The 19,751-nt window shown below is 34.7% G+C and overlaps 2 protein-coding genes across 2 annotated transcripts; one reads left to right on the top strand and one right to left on the bottom strand.

Annotated features, from left to right (window-relative positions):
* The first annotated feature begins 410 nt into the window (after positions 1-410).
* LOC113776181 (AIG2-like protein D) lies at positions 411-6,301 on the top strand. Its single transcript, XM_027321287.1, has 5 exons — positions 411-580; positions 1,588-1,660; positions 4,762-4,854; positions 5,177-5,260; positions 5,802-6,301. Exons 1-5 carry the CDS (start codon positions 447-449, stop codon positions 5,937-5,939), a joined length of 522 nt encoding a protein of 173 aa, XP_027177088.1. The 5' UTR covers positions 411-446; the 3' UTR covers positions 5,940-6,301.
* A 6,268-nt stretch (positions 6,302-12,569) lies between these two features.
* Positions 12,570-15,606, bottom strand: LOC113775049 (G2/mitotic-specific cyclin S13-7-like). The gene is made up of 8 exons (XM_027319772.1): positions 15,501-15,606; positions 14,588-14,732; positions 14,364-14,424; positions 13,885-14,253; positions 13,534-13,782; positions 13,292-13,450; positions 13,017-13,195; positions 12,570-12,929 (listed from the first exon to the last, which is right to left on the bottom strand). The coding sequence occupies exons 1-8, from the start codon at positions 15,535-15,537 to the stop codon at positions 12,788-12,790; spliced, it is 1,341 nt and encodes a 446-aa protein (XP_027175573.1). The 5' UTR covers positions 15,538-15,606; the 3' UTR covers positions 12,570-12,787.
* Positions 15,607-19,751: the final 4,145 nt, after the last annotated feature.

The following is a 19,751-nucleotide window of genomic DNA, read 5'->3' as shown; positions in this document are numbered from 1 at the left end:
AAATTATTTTATTAATATTTTATGAAATATTAAATTGCTTTATTAAAAAGAATTTACAAACTAAGGGGTATTTTGGTCATTAAATTAGTAATCCTACCTTATCCAATCTCCAATCAAACATAGAATAGATTATTTTCCAACGTATCTTATTCAACTCAGAATCAACCAAACATTGAATAATTTGGATTATTAATTCGAGAATAACTCAATTCAAGATTAATAATTCGAGAATAATTATCTCTTATCCACCATCCACGTATTTACGCCAAGTGACTTTGTAATATTATAAGATACTTGGATAGTGCAATATGCCACGTGTACTCTATCCATGCTACCCAATACAATGAATGACTGTGATTTAATGTGCATTAATCCTTCGTACTAAAACTAAACTAAACCAGAAGGTTGGCAGAGTAAAATAGTAAATCTATCAATCATATTCATCAATGGCGTCGACGAACCCTCAGCCGGTGGCTGCACTGCATAACGTGTTTGTCTACGGCAGCCTCTTAGCTGACGACGTCGCTCGTGTCCTCCTGAATCGTGTCCCTGCTTCGTCGCCGGCCATCCTCCATGACTAGTCAGTTATATCGCTTTTATCTCTTTCTTGCTCATCATTTTTGTTTATGACCATGCCGTATGATGCAATTGTTTTGAATAACATAGGCGATAGAGCTTGTTAGCTCTTCCTTTCTTTCTTTTTTTGTGGTTCTTGAGAAAATCTGTGTAAAGGGCTCGCTTGGGTCCTTCAATTATAACGAGTGTGCAATTTTAATTTTACTTGCAAACCAGTTTTACTGACTATTGTAGCCTGCACAAAACGATGTGCATTTGATATAAAATTTTACCTTAATTCTTCATTTAAATTGGCGTTTTCTTGTCTAAGATTATTGGGGAGTTTTGCCGGATTCATTATATTATTGGGAGATTCTATGAAGGTATCATTGGCTTTAGTTGGATATAAGCTATTAGATGAACATATTGAAATGATAATAAATCAACGGTTTAATTGTGATACAAAGGTAAGTGTGTATGGTAGAATTTCCCTATATTTAGGACTAACCATTTTTGGAACTGTAGGACTAGTTGGTAAACGCTTTTCATTGGATGAAATGCCCTATTTGATTAGCCTTAGTTGGCTAAGTAGATATTTCAGTATAGCTGGATAGACCCATCCGATGGTTGAAGGCAGAAAAGAAAGCCGATTCTCTTCTTTGTGGCAGGATGAAGGGAGAACATTTAGGGGATGCATAAATCTCATTCATATTCAAATATGCACCTCAATTACATGCAGCCGGGAGAACATTTTACAAATTTATAGGGGGACAAATTCTTCAAGCAATTAGGCATTGTTTGTTAACCAATGAAAGAACCTCTTCAGCCCAAACCAATAGCCTAGGGCCCTAGGGTGTCACCTTGATATGGATTGAGATATTGTACTCAAAGAGAGTAGTCCTGCCTATGTAGCAATGCTGGCTTAATGAACTACACTGACTGGAGTCTTCTTTTGCTTGCTTTGTTATTTATCAAGTGGGAGTGACTTGTTAAAAATTTAATGCAAGAAATTTGATTGCCTTGTTCCTGCAGCCATCGGTTTAGCATCAAAGGAAGAGTTTACCCAGCAATCCTACCTATTGAAAATAAGCAAGTATCTGGGAAGGTTGGTTTCTTATACCCTTCTTTTTAGCTTTTTAGCTAGTGGACTGGTAGAGGTTTTCTTGATCAAGGAAATGATTTTGTCACTTTGTGGACATGTTGGGTAATTCATCTATAACATGATCCCATTACATGAGTTGCTCAGTGACCATTTTCATTCAATTTTTTTTTTTTATACTTTTCAGTTCTTCTTTGATACGAAAACAATGTTATGTTTCCTTTCAATTTTGATCTTATCTAGTGGCATCCCATTAGGAGTATTTGTGATATCCTCTAGTATCAAATGCTAAATCACAGATTGAGTTACCAATAGATAAATTAAAATAAGCACTTGTGATATCTGCATATATCAATATTATTATGTACAAATATCTGAATAGGACATCATCAAATGCTACCTCATAGCAAATGGGAATGGAGGGCATTGATGTAGGATAGAGCTTGGTAAAGATTGATATTTTGATGTTGTGAATCTTGCCGTCCCTCCACCCCAGAATCATTGTTGCTCTTTCCATAATTCTGTGAATTTTGTTAATTATTTTTAGAATTTTCAATTTCTACATCATAGTTCTCAATATGAGCTTCTGGTATCATTCTTTTTAAAAAGTCAAATAAAATCATTGATTACAACAAAGGCTGCCTTGACCAAAAGCCAACAAGGCTGATAGGCTAATGGCACGAGGAGAGTATTTTGTTGTGGTGCAATGGTACCTGCAGAATGGGGGTGGACTGGATTGTTGTGAAAAGTGATCAGTGGAGTGGTCTTTATTTGATTTTGCATTGGCTTCTCTAACAGAGAGCTAACCGATGGGGTGGACTGTGCATGTGGTTAAGCAAGATTATGCTCAGTTTGATGGGTCTATCTGAGGTGGGAAAAGAATATTGATTTGTTCTAACTAGTGGCTTTCTGAAATAGAAAGTGTTTTCTTTTTTGCCACAGAACAGAAAGTGGAAACTGTCATATTATCATATTGCCCCTTTATATATATATATATAGGTCATGGTTGCACATATAACTTTATAGATTGCAAATCCTTTTGATTAACTCATTAAGAGTGAGTTAAACATGTTCATGATATTCTTGGTTTAAAGAAATACCATTCACTTGTTATTTCCTGTAAATGTTAATTCAGGGATTCCCTAACTTGTCTTTGAATTGATAATATATTGCATAGAAATCTTGATTCTTTGGGTCTTAGTTACGAGCAATGAACTGGAACTTGAATAGAAAAACTCTAGAGTCTTCAAGTCTTCGGTAATTCTTGTTCTTCTACCTTTTGTTTTATATTATTCTAGTTATATATTGAGAAGGTAAGATATTGATAATTGGGCACAAAAGAAGTTGCAATCCTGAGTACAAAAGCTGCTTATTGGTTTGTTGAGTAGTGTGCTTTGTCCAGGAATTTACTATTATATAAGCAGTCCTTTGGCAACTATCAGCCAACCAAAAATAAAAACTATTTCATAAGGCAGTTTTAATGTGATCTAAAGTTATTTAAGTTCCTCAAAAGCACTGTTGTAATGTTTTTCCTTTCCAAAATAGCAAAAAGGACGCACACGGGAGCAAACCCCATATTGCACTTTGTTCCTGCACTTCCTGTGGAAAGTCCTATTCAGCAGTAGGCTTCTAACAATTCCAGACGTAGTCCATTTTATGCCAAAAAATAGCTTAATCTGGAAATCACAATTAGAAGCAGGTGGTTAATCATTTCCTCACTTCTCAGATATACTAGATGGCAGTTCATTTGTTCCTTGTTTCTTTTCCTTGAATCTTGTTACCTGTCAGAATATATTCATGGGCTGCTTTTCATACAAGGAAAAGTACTCTTTTGGATATGGCATGTTCCAATTTTGTTTCCAAGGACACTCCTGCTTCCTGGGTACCTTTTATTGTTTCTCATCGAGACAGCCCTTGTGAGAATCAACCAGTTCATTTCTGACATCATAGGATTATAAATCTCTAAGAAATTCCTACAACTACTGGTACTACCGGTCATGGGAGGTTCTATCTATATTGTTGCTCTTACAATGTGACCAGTGTAATATGGGTAATACATTTGAGTAAAAAAGTCACTTCCTGATTGTCTGGCATTCTGAATAATGTTGGGTAGTTGTCATTTGATGGCTCCCTTTTCTTCCATAATCTTCCCAGAAAACTGATATTGCTATCATCCCCAAATTTAAAGTCCAATTGCTCTTCAAGTTCCCCCAATCCACTTCCTATACTTTTGCAAGCTGTAACTCCAAATGTTCCACTGATTGATTTAGTTGTCCACCTCTTTCAGCATCTATATTAGGCTGATTATCCACGTCCATAGGTTTTTCTCTTCCTAGGTGAATCCGTGAAGCCATGTCTAGAGCAGAGCCTTGTTGAAGTCCACTATAGTTGAATCCAGTTCCTCCATGGTTGAGAGGAAGCAGGTTTTATTGGATATCTCAGTGCTTGCATACTCATTCTTGCTTGAATCTTGTTGCAAGTTGTGATCCCTATGTGTGTTCATATTCATAGGATGTGGCAAATCTGTTTTTGAACTAATGTTTTGTTGAAAGTGGGAATGGAAGGATTTGATTGTATTTCCGTTGCCGGTGAAATATGATACATGGACTAATTAACATGCATGGGAACCTTTGTGTAACTGAGGAAATTTCTAATTGGTGACATCTCTGCTATCCTGATCTCCTTTCTTTTTATCCCCCCTTCTTGTGGGCCTTATAATTATAGACACTGATTACTTTCAGTAATCCTTTACAATGGAAATGAATTATCTTGGATGGGGCACTTCATATCTCTTGCTTTAAGTATGCTGATTGTTTAGCTATATTGAAACAAGGAAACCGGTCCTGCAGGTTTGCTATTGAATTGGAGCATTTGACCCTTAGAAAGTGGAACACCTTTTCTCTAGGTGATATGATACTGAATCGACCTAGCGTGTTTTAATATGTTGAGAAGCGTATGACTTGAGATTCATGTTGATATTTTTCTGTATAAGCAACAATAAATATAGGCAAGGCCAGATCGTCATAGGAGGTACTTAGAAAGATGTCTTTATTTGTTGATTACACCTATCTTATCTAGATTTTATTGTTTTGAAAGTTTTTGTGCAGGTTCTTTCGGGCATTACTCCTTTTGAGTTGCATATTCTCGATGAGTTTGAGGATGTTGAGTATGAAAGGCAGACTGTCGATGTTTATTTGATGGTATGTCAAACCTAACAATAATTCATATCTTGCAATTGCATATCCTTCTCATTGTTACATCATAGAGAATGTATTAAAAAATGACATTTCATGGAGCATAGAATGTTACATGCTCCACGGCATTCAGAAGCTCTTGTTATTGGTGGGAACATCTTTGGTAGCTTCTTAGTGGTGTGCATTAAAAGAAGAAGTGTTAAAGACTTAAGGCAAGTAACTAGTGATAATGTTATGCAGGATTTTTTTAGGCTTCAGCACTGACATTGACATCTCTATTTTAGTGCTGGAGGTTAAAACTTACAAGGTAAATTGAATGACTTTGTAGGATAGCTCTGAAAAGTTGCAGGTAAGCACTTATGTTTGGAGCAACAAGACTGACCCAAAGCTATATGGAGAGTGGGATTTTGAGGTAATCTCTGGTTCCTCCTTTGGCTATCATTTTGGAAGTTATATTCTGTTTTGTACCCATTCTATTTTGTGTGTTATTGTGTTAAAGTCCGTGTTCCCTTGATGATTTGATGAAGATCCCTCAGAGTAGTCTAGAGATTGGCAAATAGCAAGAACCCAAAATTGCTGTTCTTACAATTTTGGGAAACTTTTTTCATGCTGTAGCTTGTGATCTTTTGAGACATTCTCCCTTCAACTGCAAATAAAGCTAGACTTTTGGGGGCCGATCTTGGCACCTTAAAGCTAACTTGGAAAATTTGCGAGTAACATAGAATTTCCTGGGTCTTCATTGCGTATTTATTTCAAACAGTACTTTTTTGAAAAAAAAAATGTCCCATCTTGCATATAAAGTGTGCAGAGTTCTTTGTTGAACAAGTTTTTTTGTGTTCCACTCCTCTCCCCCCATTGAAAAAAGGAGCAAGCCAGAGAGAGAGGGGAAAAAAATGAAAAAAGAGCTAAAATCCTTTATTTCCTCTCTGCTTTTGAATCCATAATTTTACCAGGAATGGAAACGCTTGCACAAGGAAGAATTTATAAAGATGTCACTTGGTTTTATGGAAGAACTGCAGCTACCTGAATCAAAGCCCAGGGTGACAACTTATGAATCTTTCTTTCAGCCAAAAAATGATGGTCAGAGTTGAGCACCTTGACATGAATCCTTAACATCATGCTTCGTGGATCATGACGGGTGATTCATTCATATGTGCTGCAATTTATACAGTGTATATAATTAGCCTATGAACTTGGGCTTTATTTGGGGGCCACTATCTAAGCAGTTGCAATAGGAGCTAAAATAACACCAGAGTGGTTTCATTTGCCTTGATCATGGAACCTGTCCTTGACATGGCCAGCAATATACAGTATCAAATTCTCCATCTTCAATTTTCAATAATTTTTTTGCTCAAATTTGTATGAAGCATATGCATTGTTATAATGGCATTCACTGATGCGATGTGGTCCACATATTTACATAGTATACCGCAAGCCTTGTGCTATTCGATTCTGTTGTAGCCTTAACGATCTAGTGCATGCTTAGCTCCAATGAACCAGTGCATTTATGTTACATTGGAATGTTTATTTTCTCTTCTTTTCTTCTTCTTCTTTTGGAAATCATCACCCATTGGTCATTTATGCAAGAAAATGGTGCAAAATGTTTGTGCTACCCAGCCGTTCTTCCATAATTTATGGAAACCGTACTTGTCTGCATCCTGTTCTTCCATAATATTTGTGCTTGGCTGCATCCACGAGTCAGAATCTAATTTCCCTCTTTCTCAAGGGGCGGCCATGTTCTTCTCTGAGTAGTAAATGCCGCATGTGATATTTTCAATTTAATGACAAAGTGAGGTAATAGGTAAAGAATGTATACTGCTGCTACCTGAGCGGTGGAGTTGGAAATGAGACTTCTCATTCTATCGCAATCATTTACATGGACAGAACTTAGATAGCAGGAGGAAACATTCCAGTTGGACACTTGCTAATCTGGACTAACACCAACTGATTGAGAGACTCCAAGAATGGAAAAACACTTATATTCAATATTCCAGCATATCACAATCATCAATCTGCAGTTCTTTCAAGAATTGGAGTCCTGCTGGAATCAAGTGATTTAGTACATCCTTTCACACCATTTTTCCTTGTAAACTAAAAACTTACAGTCAGCATTTTCCTTATGGTTCTCTATCCACGTTGTCATCTTTCAAGGCTTCCATAATCAACATTTCCTTCACACCCTATTTATTTTAATTTTCTTGAATTCAAACTCGAGCTTGATCATATGAGCTGAGTCCGAGCTTAAGTGATATAAATTAATATTTTGTATAATTTTAAACAAGAGACATAATAGACATTCACACTCGTAAATAAAATTCAAATACATATACTTGAAACTCAACTGAACTTGACGAGTTCTCAGACCTTATGTATTAGAGCCATCAGAGCTGTTTGAATAAAAGGTCTCTATCAACACAAATTCAAACTCAAACTCAAAGTTTGACAAGCAAACTCGCTAGTAGCTCGATTGAGCTCAACTAGTTTGCATCCCAACTCTTTGGTACTTCTTGAGTTTATGTCAAGATATCATTTACGTAAAGAATGAAACTTATCATGTGAATACCCTACCTAACCAGCTGTCGCCATACATGCAATTAAAACTACATCATTTTCGATCATGCCATACTTTGAGTGTTCATTCTTTTGTCTGAACAACAGCGCTAATTAGAAGTAACTATTCCTTAGGCAATGAAAACAATATAGGATCCCTGTTTAGGTTCTTCTTCTTCTTTTTAACATGCGAATGAAGGGATTTGTTATCAATACCGGCGACTGGGACGAAGCGAGGTCCGTATGTAAAGCTTTTTCATAATTTCCTGCCCGACATTGGGCAAAACTAGATAAGTGACATATGGAAAACCAGGAAATAGTTGCAGTTGCATTGGAAAAGAAATAGTGTTCCACCAAGGACCAGGCTAGTTCAGTACCATGTAAAAGCTTTTCATAACCTGGAAATGAAGGGAATTGTTATCAATGCCAGCCACTAGGGACCAAGCTAGTTTAGTATGTTAAAGCTTTTCATATTTTCTTGCCAGAAATAGTGCACAAAACTAAATGATGTTATCAGTGAAATTGTAAGAAATTGAGAATCAAGGAGTAGCTTTGCAGTTTGGAATGTCATCAGTGAAATAGTGTTGCAAAATTGGGACCAAGCTAGTAATTTGGTATGTAAAGTAGGGATGGGTACGGATCGGGTACCCGCCCCTAACATGATTTAGCTGACCCGACCCTAATATTTTCGGATCAACCATTTTGTGACTCTAAGCCGCTCCTAATATCTTCGGGTACCCGAAAAAAAAAATGCGGGTCATAGGGTACCCGCCTTATGACCCGTCCCTAAAAAAAACTATTTTTCAATAAAAAAATTGCTTTTCACTTAATATCAACATGTTTTTCAATTAAAAAAACATGCTTTCCAATTAATATTAGTAGAGATATTGTAATTAAAGTCCATACATCACCATTTTCACACATTTCATCCAACAATCAAATCGCTCTCATAAATTTAGTATATATTAGAATTATAATATCTAATAGATAAAACGAAGTTTCATAATAATTTTGAGTACATCACCATTCTCACACATTTTATCCTTCTACAACACAACAAACACAAGGATAATGAGTATTTGGCAACTTCCCCAACTTCCTTAAGGATGTTATGGTACAAGACTGCATCCCAAATAAGTCGATAGTGAAATCAAGTTCAGAAAAGAATTGAATAGAACTAATTATTTTTGAAAAAAGTATAACAAAAATAACCTTGAAAAATCTTCCCCAACTTCTTTACATCTTTGGAATAGACCTTATGGTATTAAAGGTGATGAAAAAGAAAAATAAATTTCTTACACTAAATAAAAGAGACAAATTTAAGAGACATAATTGCAATAAAATAAATCAAATAAATAAATAAATGAAAGACACAAATGTTTTAATTATCTAGCTAACAGAAAATTGAAACTCCAAACACAAATCTTTGATTGAATTGATGCAAAATTTGCAGGAAAGGTCGATGGAGGTAGAATAAAAATAAAAAAGGATGAAAGGGATAAACAATTTTTATAACAGAGTTTCACAATTTTTTTTTCATTTTGTTCGTTTGGTTCATGTTTCATCGAGAATATTCGCTTTCTTCAAACAAGATGAGGAAAGGTGGATCGTATGGGATTAGAATATAAGTCTTTGAGCCACTTCACTTGCACTTAGAATTAAAAATTATAAAGTTATAAAATGATGCATAATTTTTTAATGTTTATATAATATACCCTGCGGGTTTGAATTTTTCTGATCCCCATCCATATCCGATTTTTGCAGGCACCAAACCCTCCTCTACCCCGCTAAGAAAAATCGGATCGGATATCCTATTTTTCGGAAGAGATTGGATCGGGTTCACCGGATTTTCGGACCAACGGGTTTTTTTGCCCACCCCTAATGTAAAGGCCTTTCATATTTTCGTGCTAGAAAAAGTGAACTAAATGATGTCATTAGTGTGACATTATAAGAAATTGCCAACCAAGAAATAATGTTGCTGTTGCACCGTAAAGAAGCAAAGAAAAAGATATAGCTCTGCATTTACACCAAAGTTGTCCGGTTTAGATTGCACTTTTACAAGTTTTTCGGAATGTTTCAAGTAATAGTTTCAAAAAACCAACGGCCCTTTGGACTGTTGCCACCTCCGAAGACTTTAAATCTTGGTGGGGTGAGAGGTCAAGAGTTCAAATTTTGCATCCCATTAATTTGCCACTATATGTAGCTTCTTCTAAATTCATACAGGTACGTAATGCACTCATTTGGTCCAATGGTGGTTCAATCCCCATCGATTTCTCTAAGTCTCGTTGTACCTCTCCCTCTCCCCCTCCCCCCACCCAAAAAGTGTAAGCTAGAGTAGGAGTCGATTAGGCTAATTGTTGCCGTCTAATAAAAAAAAAAGTAACAGTATCAAAAGTGATGGACGTGAAATAAGAAAATTATTTATAATGTGTCCAAACAAGCCAAACAAGTTTACATCAATTCCAAGTTCCTACGGGATTTTATATACAGCATTCCAACTTTTAACGAGGTCTTAATGAGTCTTTCCACAAGGTAAATTATTATAATTTCTTTTTGAAGGAAATTAAACCAAACTATTTTAGTATTTAGTTTCCTAATTCAGTTTGATATTTTATTTATTTAGTTTCTGTATTGGTTTAGGAAATATAAAATCAATTTTTCAAATAAGTTTCGGTTTACAATTGTATTTGTTTTAGAAAATTTTGAAATCTATAAAAAACTACTAGTTTAGTAGGTTATTATTTGAAGAGTTGAATTGAATCTTGAGAGTAGATTTGAGAGAAAGTCTCACAGTTGAGATTTATAAGTTGTCGTGAGTGAAAAGTTACGACTTGATATTATTATTGGTTGGGTTTTGTTGAAATTTGAGTTAATTAAATTATTGAGTATTTGTTCTCCTCCAATTCCCATATATTTTTATATATGCTCAAATTGCTTCCGCTGTGTGGGGCGCGTGATTTTTCGTGCCAATAAGTGATATTAGAGCTCTAGACTTTGACCTTGGGGCTTGTTCGTGAAATTAAAGTATGGATCCGTATTATTGATCATGTTGTGGTATTTTTATCTTTGATGGTAAAAATGATTTTGAAATTTGGAGTTTGATGATGAAAAGAATTTTTCATGTTATTGGAATTTGGGATATTGTTGAGAAGGGGTTCACGGAACCTAAAGCAAGCTCAAAATCATCAAACGATCTAATTAAAGAATTAAAGAGGAATAGACAATTGGATTGTAAGACATTTCACTATCTCAACACTCAAATCCAGTTGCATGTAGCGAATAAATTTATACACGCAAAGACAACAAAGGAGGCTTGAATATTTTTAATAAATTTCTATAGTCATGGTAGAGAAGAAATTTGTGATGAAAAAGAAAAAAAAAGAATATTTTAATAAGTCAAAGAAAGAAGAAATTGCAGGTACACTTAAAGATGAAGAATTTGTGATTGAAAAAAAGTTCGCAAGTGTTTAAGAGAGAAAGTGAAATTAAAGATGTGATTGAAGATTATGACAATACATAAGTTATTAATTTTGTCGAGATTGATGATTTTCTTGAAGAGAAAAATCAAGTGATAGAATTGATTAAAAATAGTTTGTGAAGTGGACAAATTAATCGAAAGTTGTGATACTGTTAAAAGTGATGCAGTTGTTAGTGCTGAAAAAGTAAAAGAAAAACATGATGATGTTAAAAACATTAATTGGTAGCGGCAACTATGATTTTTTGGTTTTGGGAGATTTTATTAGTGACGTAGCTAAATTAAATTATGAAGCATTGAATGAAGAATGGGTGGATATGTTTGAATTTTTTCATAAGAGTAATCAAGTCAAGAAATTGATCGAAAACTACAAATTTCGTCCATTATTGCGCGTGAAGATAAAATTGGAGATCAATTACAAGTTGGAGTTCCATGTCATCTATACAGCAACCAAGTTGTTCATGGAGATTCAAACTCATGATAGCATTGGAGATGACAACGCTAAGAGCTTTGTTTAAGGGAAGTAATGAAGAAAATTAAACCAAACTACTTTAATATTTATTTTCCTAATTTGTTTGATATCTTATTTATTTAGTTTCCGTATTGGTTTAAGAAATCTAAAATCAATTTTTCGAGTAAGTTTCGGTTTACAATTATATTTGTTTTAGAAAATTTTGATGTTTATAAATACTACCAGTTTAGTAGGTTATTACTCAAAGAATTAAGTTGAGTCTTGTAAGTAGGTTTGAGAGAAAGTCTCATAATTGAGAGTCATGAGCGAAAAGTTAAAACTTGATATTGTTATTGGTTGGGTTTTGTTGAGATTTGAGTTAATTAAATTATTGAGTATTTATTATTCCTTCTCTTCCCACATATTTTTATATGTGTTAAAATTGCTTCTGTTGTGTGTGTGTGCGATTTTTCGTGCCAACACTCTTTTAATAGAGTAGTTCATGAAGTAGACTATTATAATTAATCAGTATGATAGTAGAAGTTTTTCTTTAATATGAACCATCTAATTGCCACGGCCAGTCATGGTAACCTACAATTTTGAAAAGAACCCGCCTTTTAGTAGCATGTAATTAATGTGTGACTTTTAGATTCTGATTCCACCACTAGAGAAGCCGCCATCTAGAACTTTAGCAGTTTCTTCCAAGACATATCTCTAAGTAGATGATGGCTTAATAAGCGGCATCCGGTATTCTCAGAATTTTGCGATACTACTACCTAGTATACACCTCCCAGTATTAGGCCAAATTGCAGCCTTCTTCTCAGATTTCACCTTTCATTGTTCAAGTGTAAGTGAATGGCAATAATAATAAGCAGCAGCAGAAGATCTTCGAAGAGTGAAAAGTTCATAACACAACCTATAACCTGCGCCAAATAACGTTCATCTTCCCCGCAACAGGGTATAGTCATTTTACAAGCCAAATATAACATTCATCTTCCCTGCAACATGCATATTTTTTATCAGGTCAGCAAGTGATTATTTGGTGGACTGTAAAATACTAAAATAACCTCAGTCCTTCGCTATCCAACTATCACAAAAAGGTTACAAGGGGTTCTCTAATGCAATTTTCGTGTGGTGGACTGTAAAATAACCTCAGTCCTTCGCTATCCAACTATCACAAAAAGGTTACAAGGGGTTCTCTAATGCAATTTTGCACACGAAATATTTGAATGAACTAGACCATGCGCATTCGAAAGTGAAATTTTCTTGATATTAAATGAAACTATTAACATCAGTGAAATGTCATAATCCTGAAGCGCAGCCAAAGGTAAACATATCTGCTGCTCTGATCAAATGAAATTGGATAAAAAATCAATCTCTAACATCCACTGCTCTCTGATCTTCTATACTTTCAGATGTGAAAAAAATTCAACAAATGACAGTTGCAAACTAAATAGAACATATCATGCTGCAGCCATAAGAGACTTGGCAGGAGGTAACAAAGCAACAGCTCCTCGTTCAGTGTTTGAGTATTTTCTGTAGATCACCTTCAGCCTATGTTCTGCAGCCATAGAATGGTAGCTAACCAGTAGCTTAGCGCAGTCTCTGATTGAACAAATGACACACGTCAGTAAATTGTTATCCATCAGAGAAAAACTTTTGCAACATCAGATTGCTCAGGTATTGACTTACAATATTTGTGTCTCAGAGAATCCAGTATGGAACTTCAGAGTCTCGTCCCAAAGAGGGCTTTTATTCAAGGTGCATCTTGCAGCATAGACTGCTGAGGCAGCAATCATAGATGGACAGTAGATAATGGTTGCATAATTCATCAGTGCTAGCTCTGCTAAGAAGTAGACCATATTCTCCATCTATTTTCAATGACAGAAGTTAGTTTAACTTGTCAGAATGTTCGCATAAATAAATTATCAGAATAACCAAAATTGGAGTTGAGAAAATGCGCTTACATTAGAATCAGGAATTGAGGCCTTGACAAACCGTACGAGGAACACGTATGGTGTTGGGACTGTTAGATACCATTCCAGTGCACCAAGAATGCGTTTTTCCATAACTAACACCTGCTCATGAGTGTAAGCTCTATCTGACATGCACACAAAGTCATTCACCTGCATTATTATACACAATTCATCAGATTAACTTGCCCAAAAAAAAAACTGTAAGGATTCATTATTCATACACAACAACTTACCTCAGGAGCCCAGATTTCCTCATACTTGGAAGCTATAAGCATGGCACTCATACCAACTAATTGGAGTTCCTTCCTCAGAATTGTCTGGACAGCAAGGTACCTGTCAACTATGTTGATTGTGAGGTACAGAGTCTCTGGATTAAGCTCAAACTTATGGTGCACTTCAATCAGCCAATCAATCAGAATTGCCCTCATTTTTTCATTTATCTCAGGTTGTGAATGCATGTAATCACCAATTCTGCTCTCATTCTGCATCACGAAAAAAGGCAATCATTATTGGAAACAAGGAACAATAGGAAAACCAAGACCTTTATGTCGAAGTTCTACAAAAAAGATCAGGATTTTATATACCTCAGCAAGCTTGTAGAATTTGTAAATATCTTCAACATATTCAACAACTGCCAACTCGTTATTCACATCAGCAGCATCAATATCCACTGTAATTTCCTTCTGTTTTCTACTCAAGCCACAGGCAGCCTTGCTTCTAGCAGTAAGGGTTGAAGATAGAGTTGAGGCTGTCTTCTTTGAGGCCGCTTCACCAGTCTTTTTCTTGTTCTTTTCCTTCTTAACTTCCTCAGAAGATGAACTGATTTCAATTACAGCTTCAGGCTTAGGTTTGGCAACAGCTTTCTTCTGATTTGGCTTCTTAGCTCTACCACCCTGTGGCAAGACTCCATCAGCAACAGGGGCCCCTCCTTCCACATTAACTGCCACACATTTCTACAATAAGGGACAAACCAATCCAAACTGTTAGTAAAACTGCAATTCAATCTGTTCATAATATCCACAAAGAAAGTAAAAAAGATTAACTCAGAGATAATTAACCCAACCTTCTGGTTTTCAGCTGCTGCCGCCGCCTGTGCATTGGCTAACAATTGTGCACAGAAACTCCTGAGACAACAAAAGTAGAAATCATCAAATACAAACTAAACATATTATGATAGTCAATAAATCAGGAAAAAGTAAGAATGGTGCAAAGCGGAAAAAGAAATATAATCAATTAACACAAAATAAAAATTTTTGCCGAAATAGAAAAAGGAGGGATGGAGATGACCTTGTAACAGGTCTGGAGATCTGAGGAAGTGGTTTGCCTTCAACAGGACGGACAGTCACCATATTTCCAATGTCTCCAAGTGCACGACGATTCTTTCCTTCTGCTGCCATCTTCTTCTCTTTAACACCTCCAGCAATTCCCTCAACTTCAAGAAAACAAACTTTCGATTAAATGATGTTCAAGGAACTCAGCAATTTTGATAAAGAATTCAGAATCTAATAAAAATATCTGTATCTGCTCACACAGATTTGCAAGATTCATCAGTCGAAAAAGAAACTAATAAATCAATTTGGGCTATAAAGAAAATCCGAAACCAAATATAAGTTGAACATTTAGTCTAGGATCATTCAAGAAAATCCCATGTTCAGGGTAACTTTAAGAAAAACTTATAAGCCCAGAAAACCCTCATGAATGATAAACAGATTATATATGTTTTACAAGAATTTAGCTCGAAAGAACAAAAGTCAAAAGTATTGGATCATTGATATCCAGTGTCAATAACCCCCTTCTTTCTCAGAACAAAAAAAAAAATTTAATAGAAGAGAAAAAAAATACATTCTATCATGAGGTTTTTTATCAGTTACTATTGCATCAACACAAGGAGAAATAACGAAGAAAGTATAATCTTTCCAAGCTTAGCATTGAACTTGTACAGAAAATATATTAACATTAAAATCTTCAAACTAAAAGGTGCAAAAACGCCCACGGAAACCATGACCTTCAAGAAATATCAGTCCCCACAAAAACAGACCAAAGAATCCAAAAACCATGAAATTAAAAGAACCCCATCATGATTTTCTCGTTGCTTTTATGGAAAATCATGAAACAGATGAACATTCAATAGAAACCAAAAAAAAACCATCTCTCAAAATTTAACCTTGAAGCCAAAAGAATAAGTCTTAATCAATAATACCTCTGTTTTGTTGCTGAACAACTTGTCTTGAAGCCATTAAAAAGAAAAAGCCTTTCTTCTTCTTCTTCTTCTTCTTCTTCTTTCTTCTTCTCTCTGGAGATCTCTTCCCTTCTCTTTCTCTTTCTATCTATGAGAATTGGGAAGGCGGAGAAGAGTTCTCTTTTTGAAGCTGAAGAAGAGGCGCTTTGTCTCCAACGGTCTTATTTTTGTGGAAATCTTGACCGTTGGATTAAGAGGCTGATCCAACGGCTGTCAATTGGGTTTCTAAATTGGTCTCTGTTGCCTCTTTTTAGCCGTTGCGACTGTTCAAAGTTACCGTTTGTGGGGTTAATTTTATAATTATTATAAATGGTAAGTCGGTTATAGCATGATTCTCTACAGTCGCTTCCACCATAGCTTGATGGATTTCGAAAAAGAATAATGGTATTTCGCCACGTGGACAAAGAAATTTATTTCTTGACGGTTTTAACCCTCATTTTGTCGCTGCTGCAACTTGGAGACCAAAATGGTAAACTCTGGCGAGGTAGCGTGGGCAGTTTTGTTATTGCAAGAAAGGGGGAAATGGTTACTTAAAACTTGGATTAATTGCATGAAACCCCACTAAACTTTTGGTGGATTGCAGTTTACACTCTCCAACTTTTTGAGTAAGCACTTTACCTCCATTTTAATGTTCGTAGACCAAAATATCATCAAATATTTTGTTTGTTTCTTTTTCTTTTCCTTCTAAATTCTAATCTTTCTTTCTTTCTATTCATTCTTCACCAAAATTCTCCAATTATCATAGTCATTAAACCCGGCCCGGGGAGGAACCCAATAAAAGAAGTGGGTCAACGGGTTACTGGTTCAACCAGTGGATGAGTGGTCCAACCGGTGAGTCATTAAATATGCTTAAATATTATATTTCATAATTATTAATATGGTTGAAACTATAATAAACTATGTCATAGTAAATACTCAGTTAGTCCAATTTATTATAAAATCATTAATTCTTATAAGAATTAACAAAATCTAAATTTAATTAGTAATCCACCAAATTACAAGTATAAAATTTTATCTAAGTATAGTTATTTAGTTTATTTAAGAATTTTAAGTGCAAAAAGTTATTAAGAATAATATTTGTCTTTAAAATAAATTGTGTAATATGCTATTTTTTAAATCCATTCATAACTTATAGAATTTGGGGAATAATAAAATTTTATTAAAAGATTCTAAACAAATTTTGTTTTGAAGAAATAAAATAAGAATAAAGGTCTAATATATAATATACAAGGGCAATACAGACACCAAATGATTTGTTGGTTCAGTGGTTAGCGCGCTTCATTCTTGTGGTTGAGGTTTGATGTTCAATTCTCTATTGCAACAACAACCGGGTTCTTACAAAACCGTCCGGTTCAACCGCACTGGTTCGTTGACATGTCAACGGGTTTCTTGCACAAATGATCCAATTAACAACTCAACTCGGTTTCATAGACGGTTCACCGGGTTGACCAGTTGAACCGCCGGGCCAGGCATCTTTAACACAACAACCGGGTTCTTACAACACCGTCCGGTTCAACCGCGCTGGTTCGTTGACATGTCAACGGGTTTCTTGTACAAATCATCCAATTAACAACTCAGCTCGGTTTCATAGCCAGTTCACCGGGTTGACCAGTTGAACCGCCGGGCCAGGCCGAGTTCAATAACTATGCCAATTATACTCAATTTATATTAGGTGTTTGTATTGAATTTAATGTTTCTTTACTTATCTTTTATGTATCTTTCTTTTCTAATTTTTACAGTTTCTATATTTCATTCAAATAAACAAAATATTCAATTAGAAATTCCTTTGTGATATTTCAATCTAGATCTTTGTGTATAGTGGTAAGACCGTAAACAGAATTGTTACTATTGATACAAACCAGGATGTATGGTATTTGAATTCAACTAGGTTATAGTTTTTGCTATTTTAACATTTTTGGGTAGAACGTTAAAAGAATGTTAGCTTGTGATAATCAAAAAAAGTCTAGCGATGCTTTAAGTATTCAGTGGGAGGTAAAGATGTCTAAATGAAGGGAGGAAAAAGAAAGAAAATAAAGAGCAATGAAGGACCAGAAAGAAAATAACTGGTTCACCGGGTTGACCAGTTGAACCGCCGGGCCAGGCATCTTTAACACAACAACCGGGTTCTTACAACACCGTCCGGTTCAACCACGCTGGTTCGTTGACATGTCAACGGGTTTCTTGTACAAATCATCCAATTAACAACTCAGCTCGGTTTCATAGCCAGTTCACCGGGTTGACCAGTTGAACCGCCGGGCCAGGCCGAGTTCAATAACTATGCCAATTATACTCAATTTATATTAGGTGTTTGTATTGAATTTAATGTTTCTTTACTTATCTTTTATGTATCTTTCTTTTCTAATTTTTACAGTTTCTATATTTCATTCAAATAAACAAAATATTCAATTAGAAATTCCTTTGTGATATTTCAATCTAGATCTTTGTGTATAGTGGTAAGACCGTAAACAGAATTGTTACTATTGATACAAACCAGGATGTATGGTATTTGAATTCAACTAGGTTATAGTTTTTGCTATTTTAACATTTTTGGGTAGAACGTTAAAAGAATGTTAGCTTGTGATAATCAAAAAAAGTCTAGCGATGCTTTAAGTATTCAGTGGGAGGTAAAGATGTCTAAATGAAGGGAGGAAAAAGAAAGAAAATAAAGAGCAATGAAGGACCAGAAAGAAAATAACTGCAATAATAAAATAAGTTGCAGGTAAAGAGTAAAATTCCTAGATCTCGAGAGTCCTTGTGGTCAAAAAACATTGGATGGAATTAAAGTTTCCATTTGAAAATCCACGGGGAAAAATGCAAGACAACAAAAGTTCATCAGTTTTATTGCAATTAACCCATCTAAACTTCTTTCTGATATAGAAAAATTTCTACTTACATTATTTTCATCTTTCTTTGGGTTTTTTTTGGAGCTATTTTCTTGTAGGTTTTTTCTCCTACATTATTTTCATCTTTCTTTGGGTTTTTTTTGGAGCTATTTTCTTGTAGGTTGTTTCACTTAGGCAACTAGTTTTATTTATCTGAAATTATAAAAGGAGTAAATTTGAGAAAAAGAAAAAGGGGACACCATTTTTTTTCCTTTGTGAACGGGATACCATTTTAAGTCAAGTTTTTTTTTTAAATTAAAGTCTAACTTTTGATATGATAAAACTTTAAAGTATATGTAAAAAAAAAATTATTATTTCTTTTATTGAAAATGTATAAAGTAAATGAAATTTGAACTCATTATGCAAATAAATATTCGGTTTGGAATTAAATTTGCTAAAAGTATTTTCCACTTTCTTCTATTTTAAGCTAATGTAAGAAGGACTAAAACTTTGATCTCCTATTGGTGTATAAGTTATGATCACATGCTTGATCCTATTACTTCTAATTGGTTCTTCATTTTGAACCTCCAATAGATTCAACATATAGTTCTTTATTCTAATTTTTAGTTGTGTGATTTGTTTTCATAGGCATCAATGCTAAAGTTGGACAAATGATATAATACTAGTTTTTTAGCCCTGACGCCATGCGTCAGGTAGCTGAGATTCATTATTTTGCTGTTATGTTTGTGTGTTTTTTTTTCTTTGTTAGATACAGTAGTCATGTGTGTGAGTGTATGTTTTTTCCTAATTGCACAAATAAACATGACTTTAAAATCAGGTTATCTTACACTCTTAATATAGCATTAATCAGTAAGTAATGCCTAAAATTAGGTAGAACTAAAAGGCATATGGCTATACATGTAATGTGTAGCCTTGCTTATTAGTCACGTTACTTCTCTAAGACAAGCAATTTGACAATTTCCATTTTTTTTGACACTTTCTATTTGCTAGTAATTCACACTTAACAATCCTTTGGAAGAAAGAAATAAAGAAAGACAATTATAAAATGGGTTTGTCATTTTCTTTTGTTTGTTAGACTTGAATGAGCATTCAAACATATTTAAAAATATTTTCAAACCAATGTAAAATTGAATTAATATTTTTTATATATTCAGTGGCTTTTTTGTTTTACATTAATAGGTCTATATTCATGACACATAATTTTTATTCAACTCTATCCCACCATGACCTCGATTTATATATACTACCATGTCTCCTAATCAGGGTTTCATATTGGATCCTATTCTTTTTGTTGCAATTTAGATGATTGTTTGATTGATAGATTAAAAGTGTTCAAGAATGGAGGGAGCAACAATGGTTTCTTTGAACA

The sequence above is a fragment of the Coffea eugenioides genome, chromosome 6 (assembly GCF_003713205.1).
Source record: "Coffea eugenioides isolate CCC68of chromosome 6, Ceug_1.0, whole genome shotgun sequence".
Lineage (NCBI taxonomy): Eukaryota > Viridiplantae > Streptophyta > Magnoliopsida > Gentianales > Rubiaceae > Coffea > Coffea eugenioides.
Note: the sequence above shows the minus strand (reverse complement) of the source record. Positions and strands in the feature narration are given on the sequence as shown.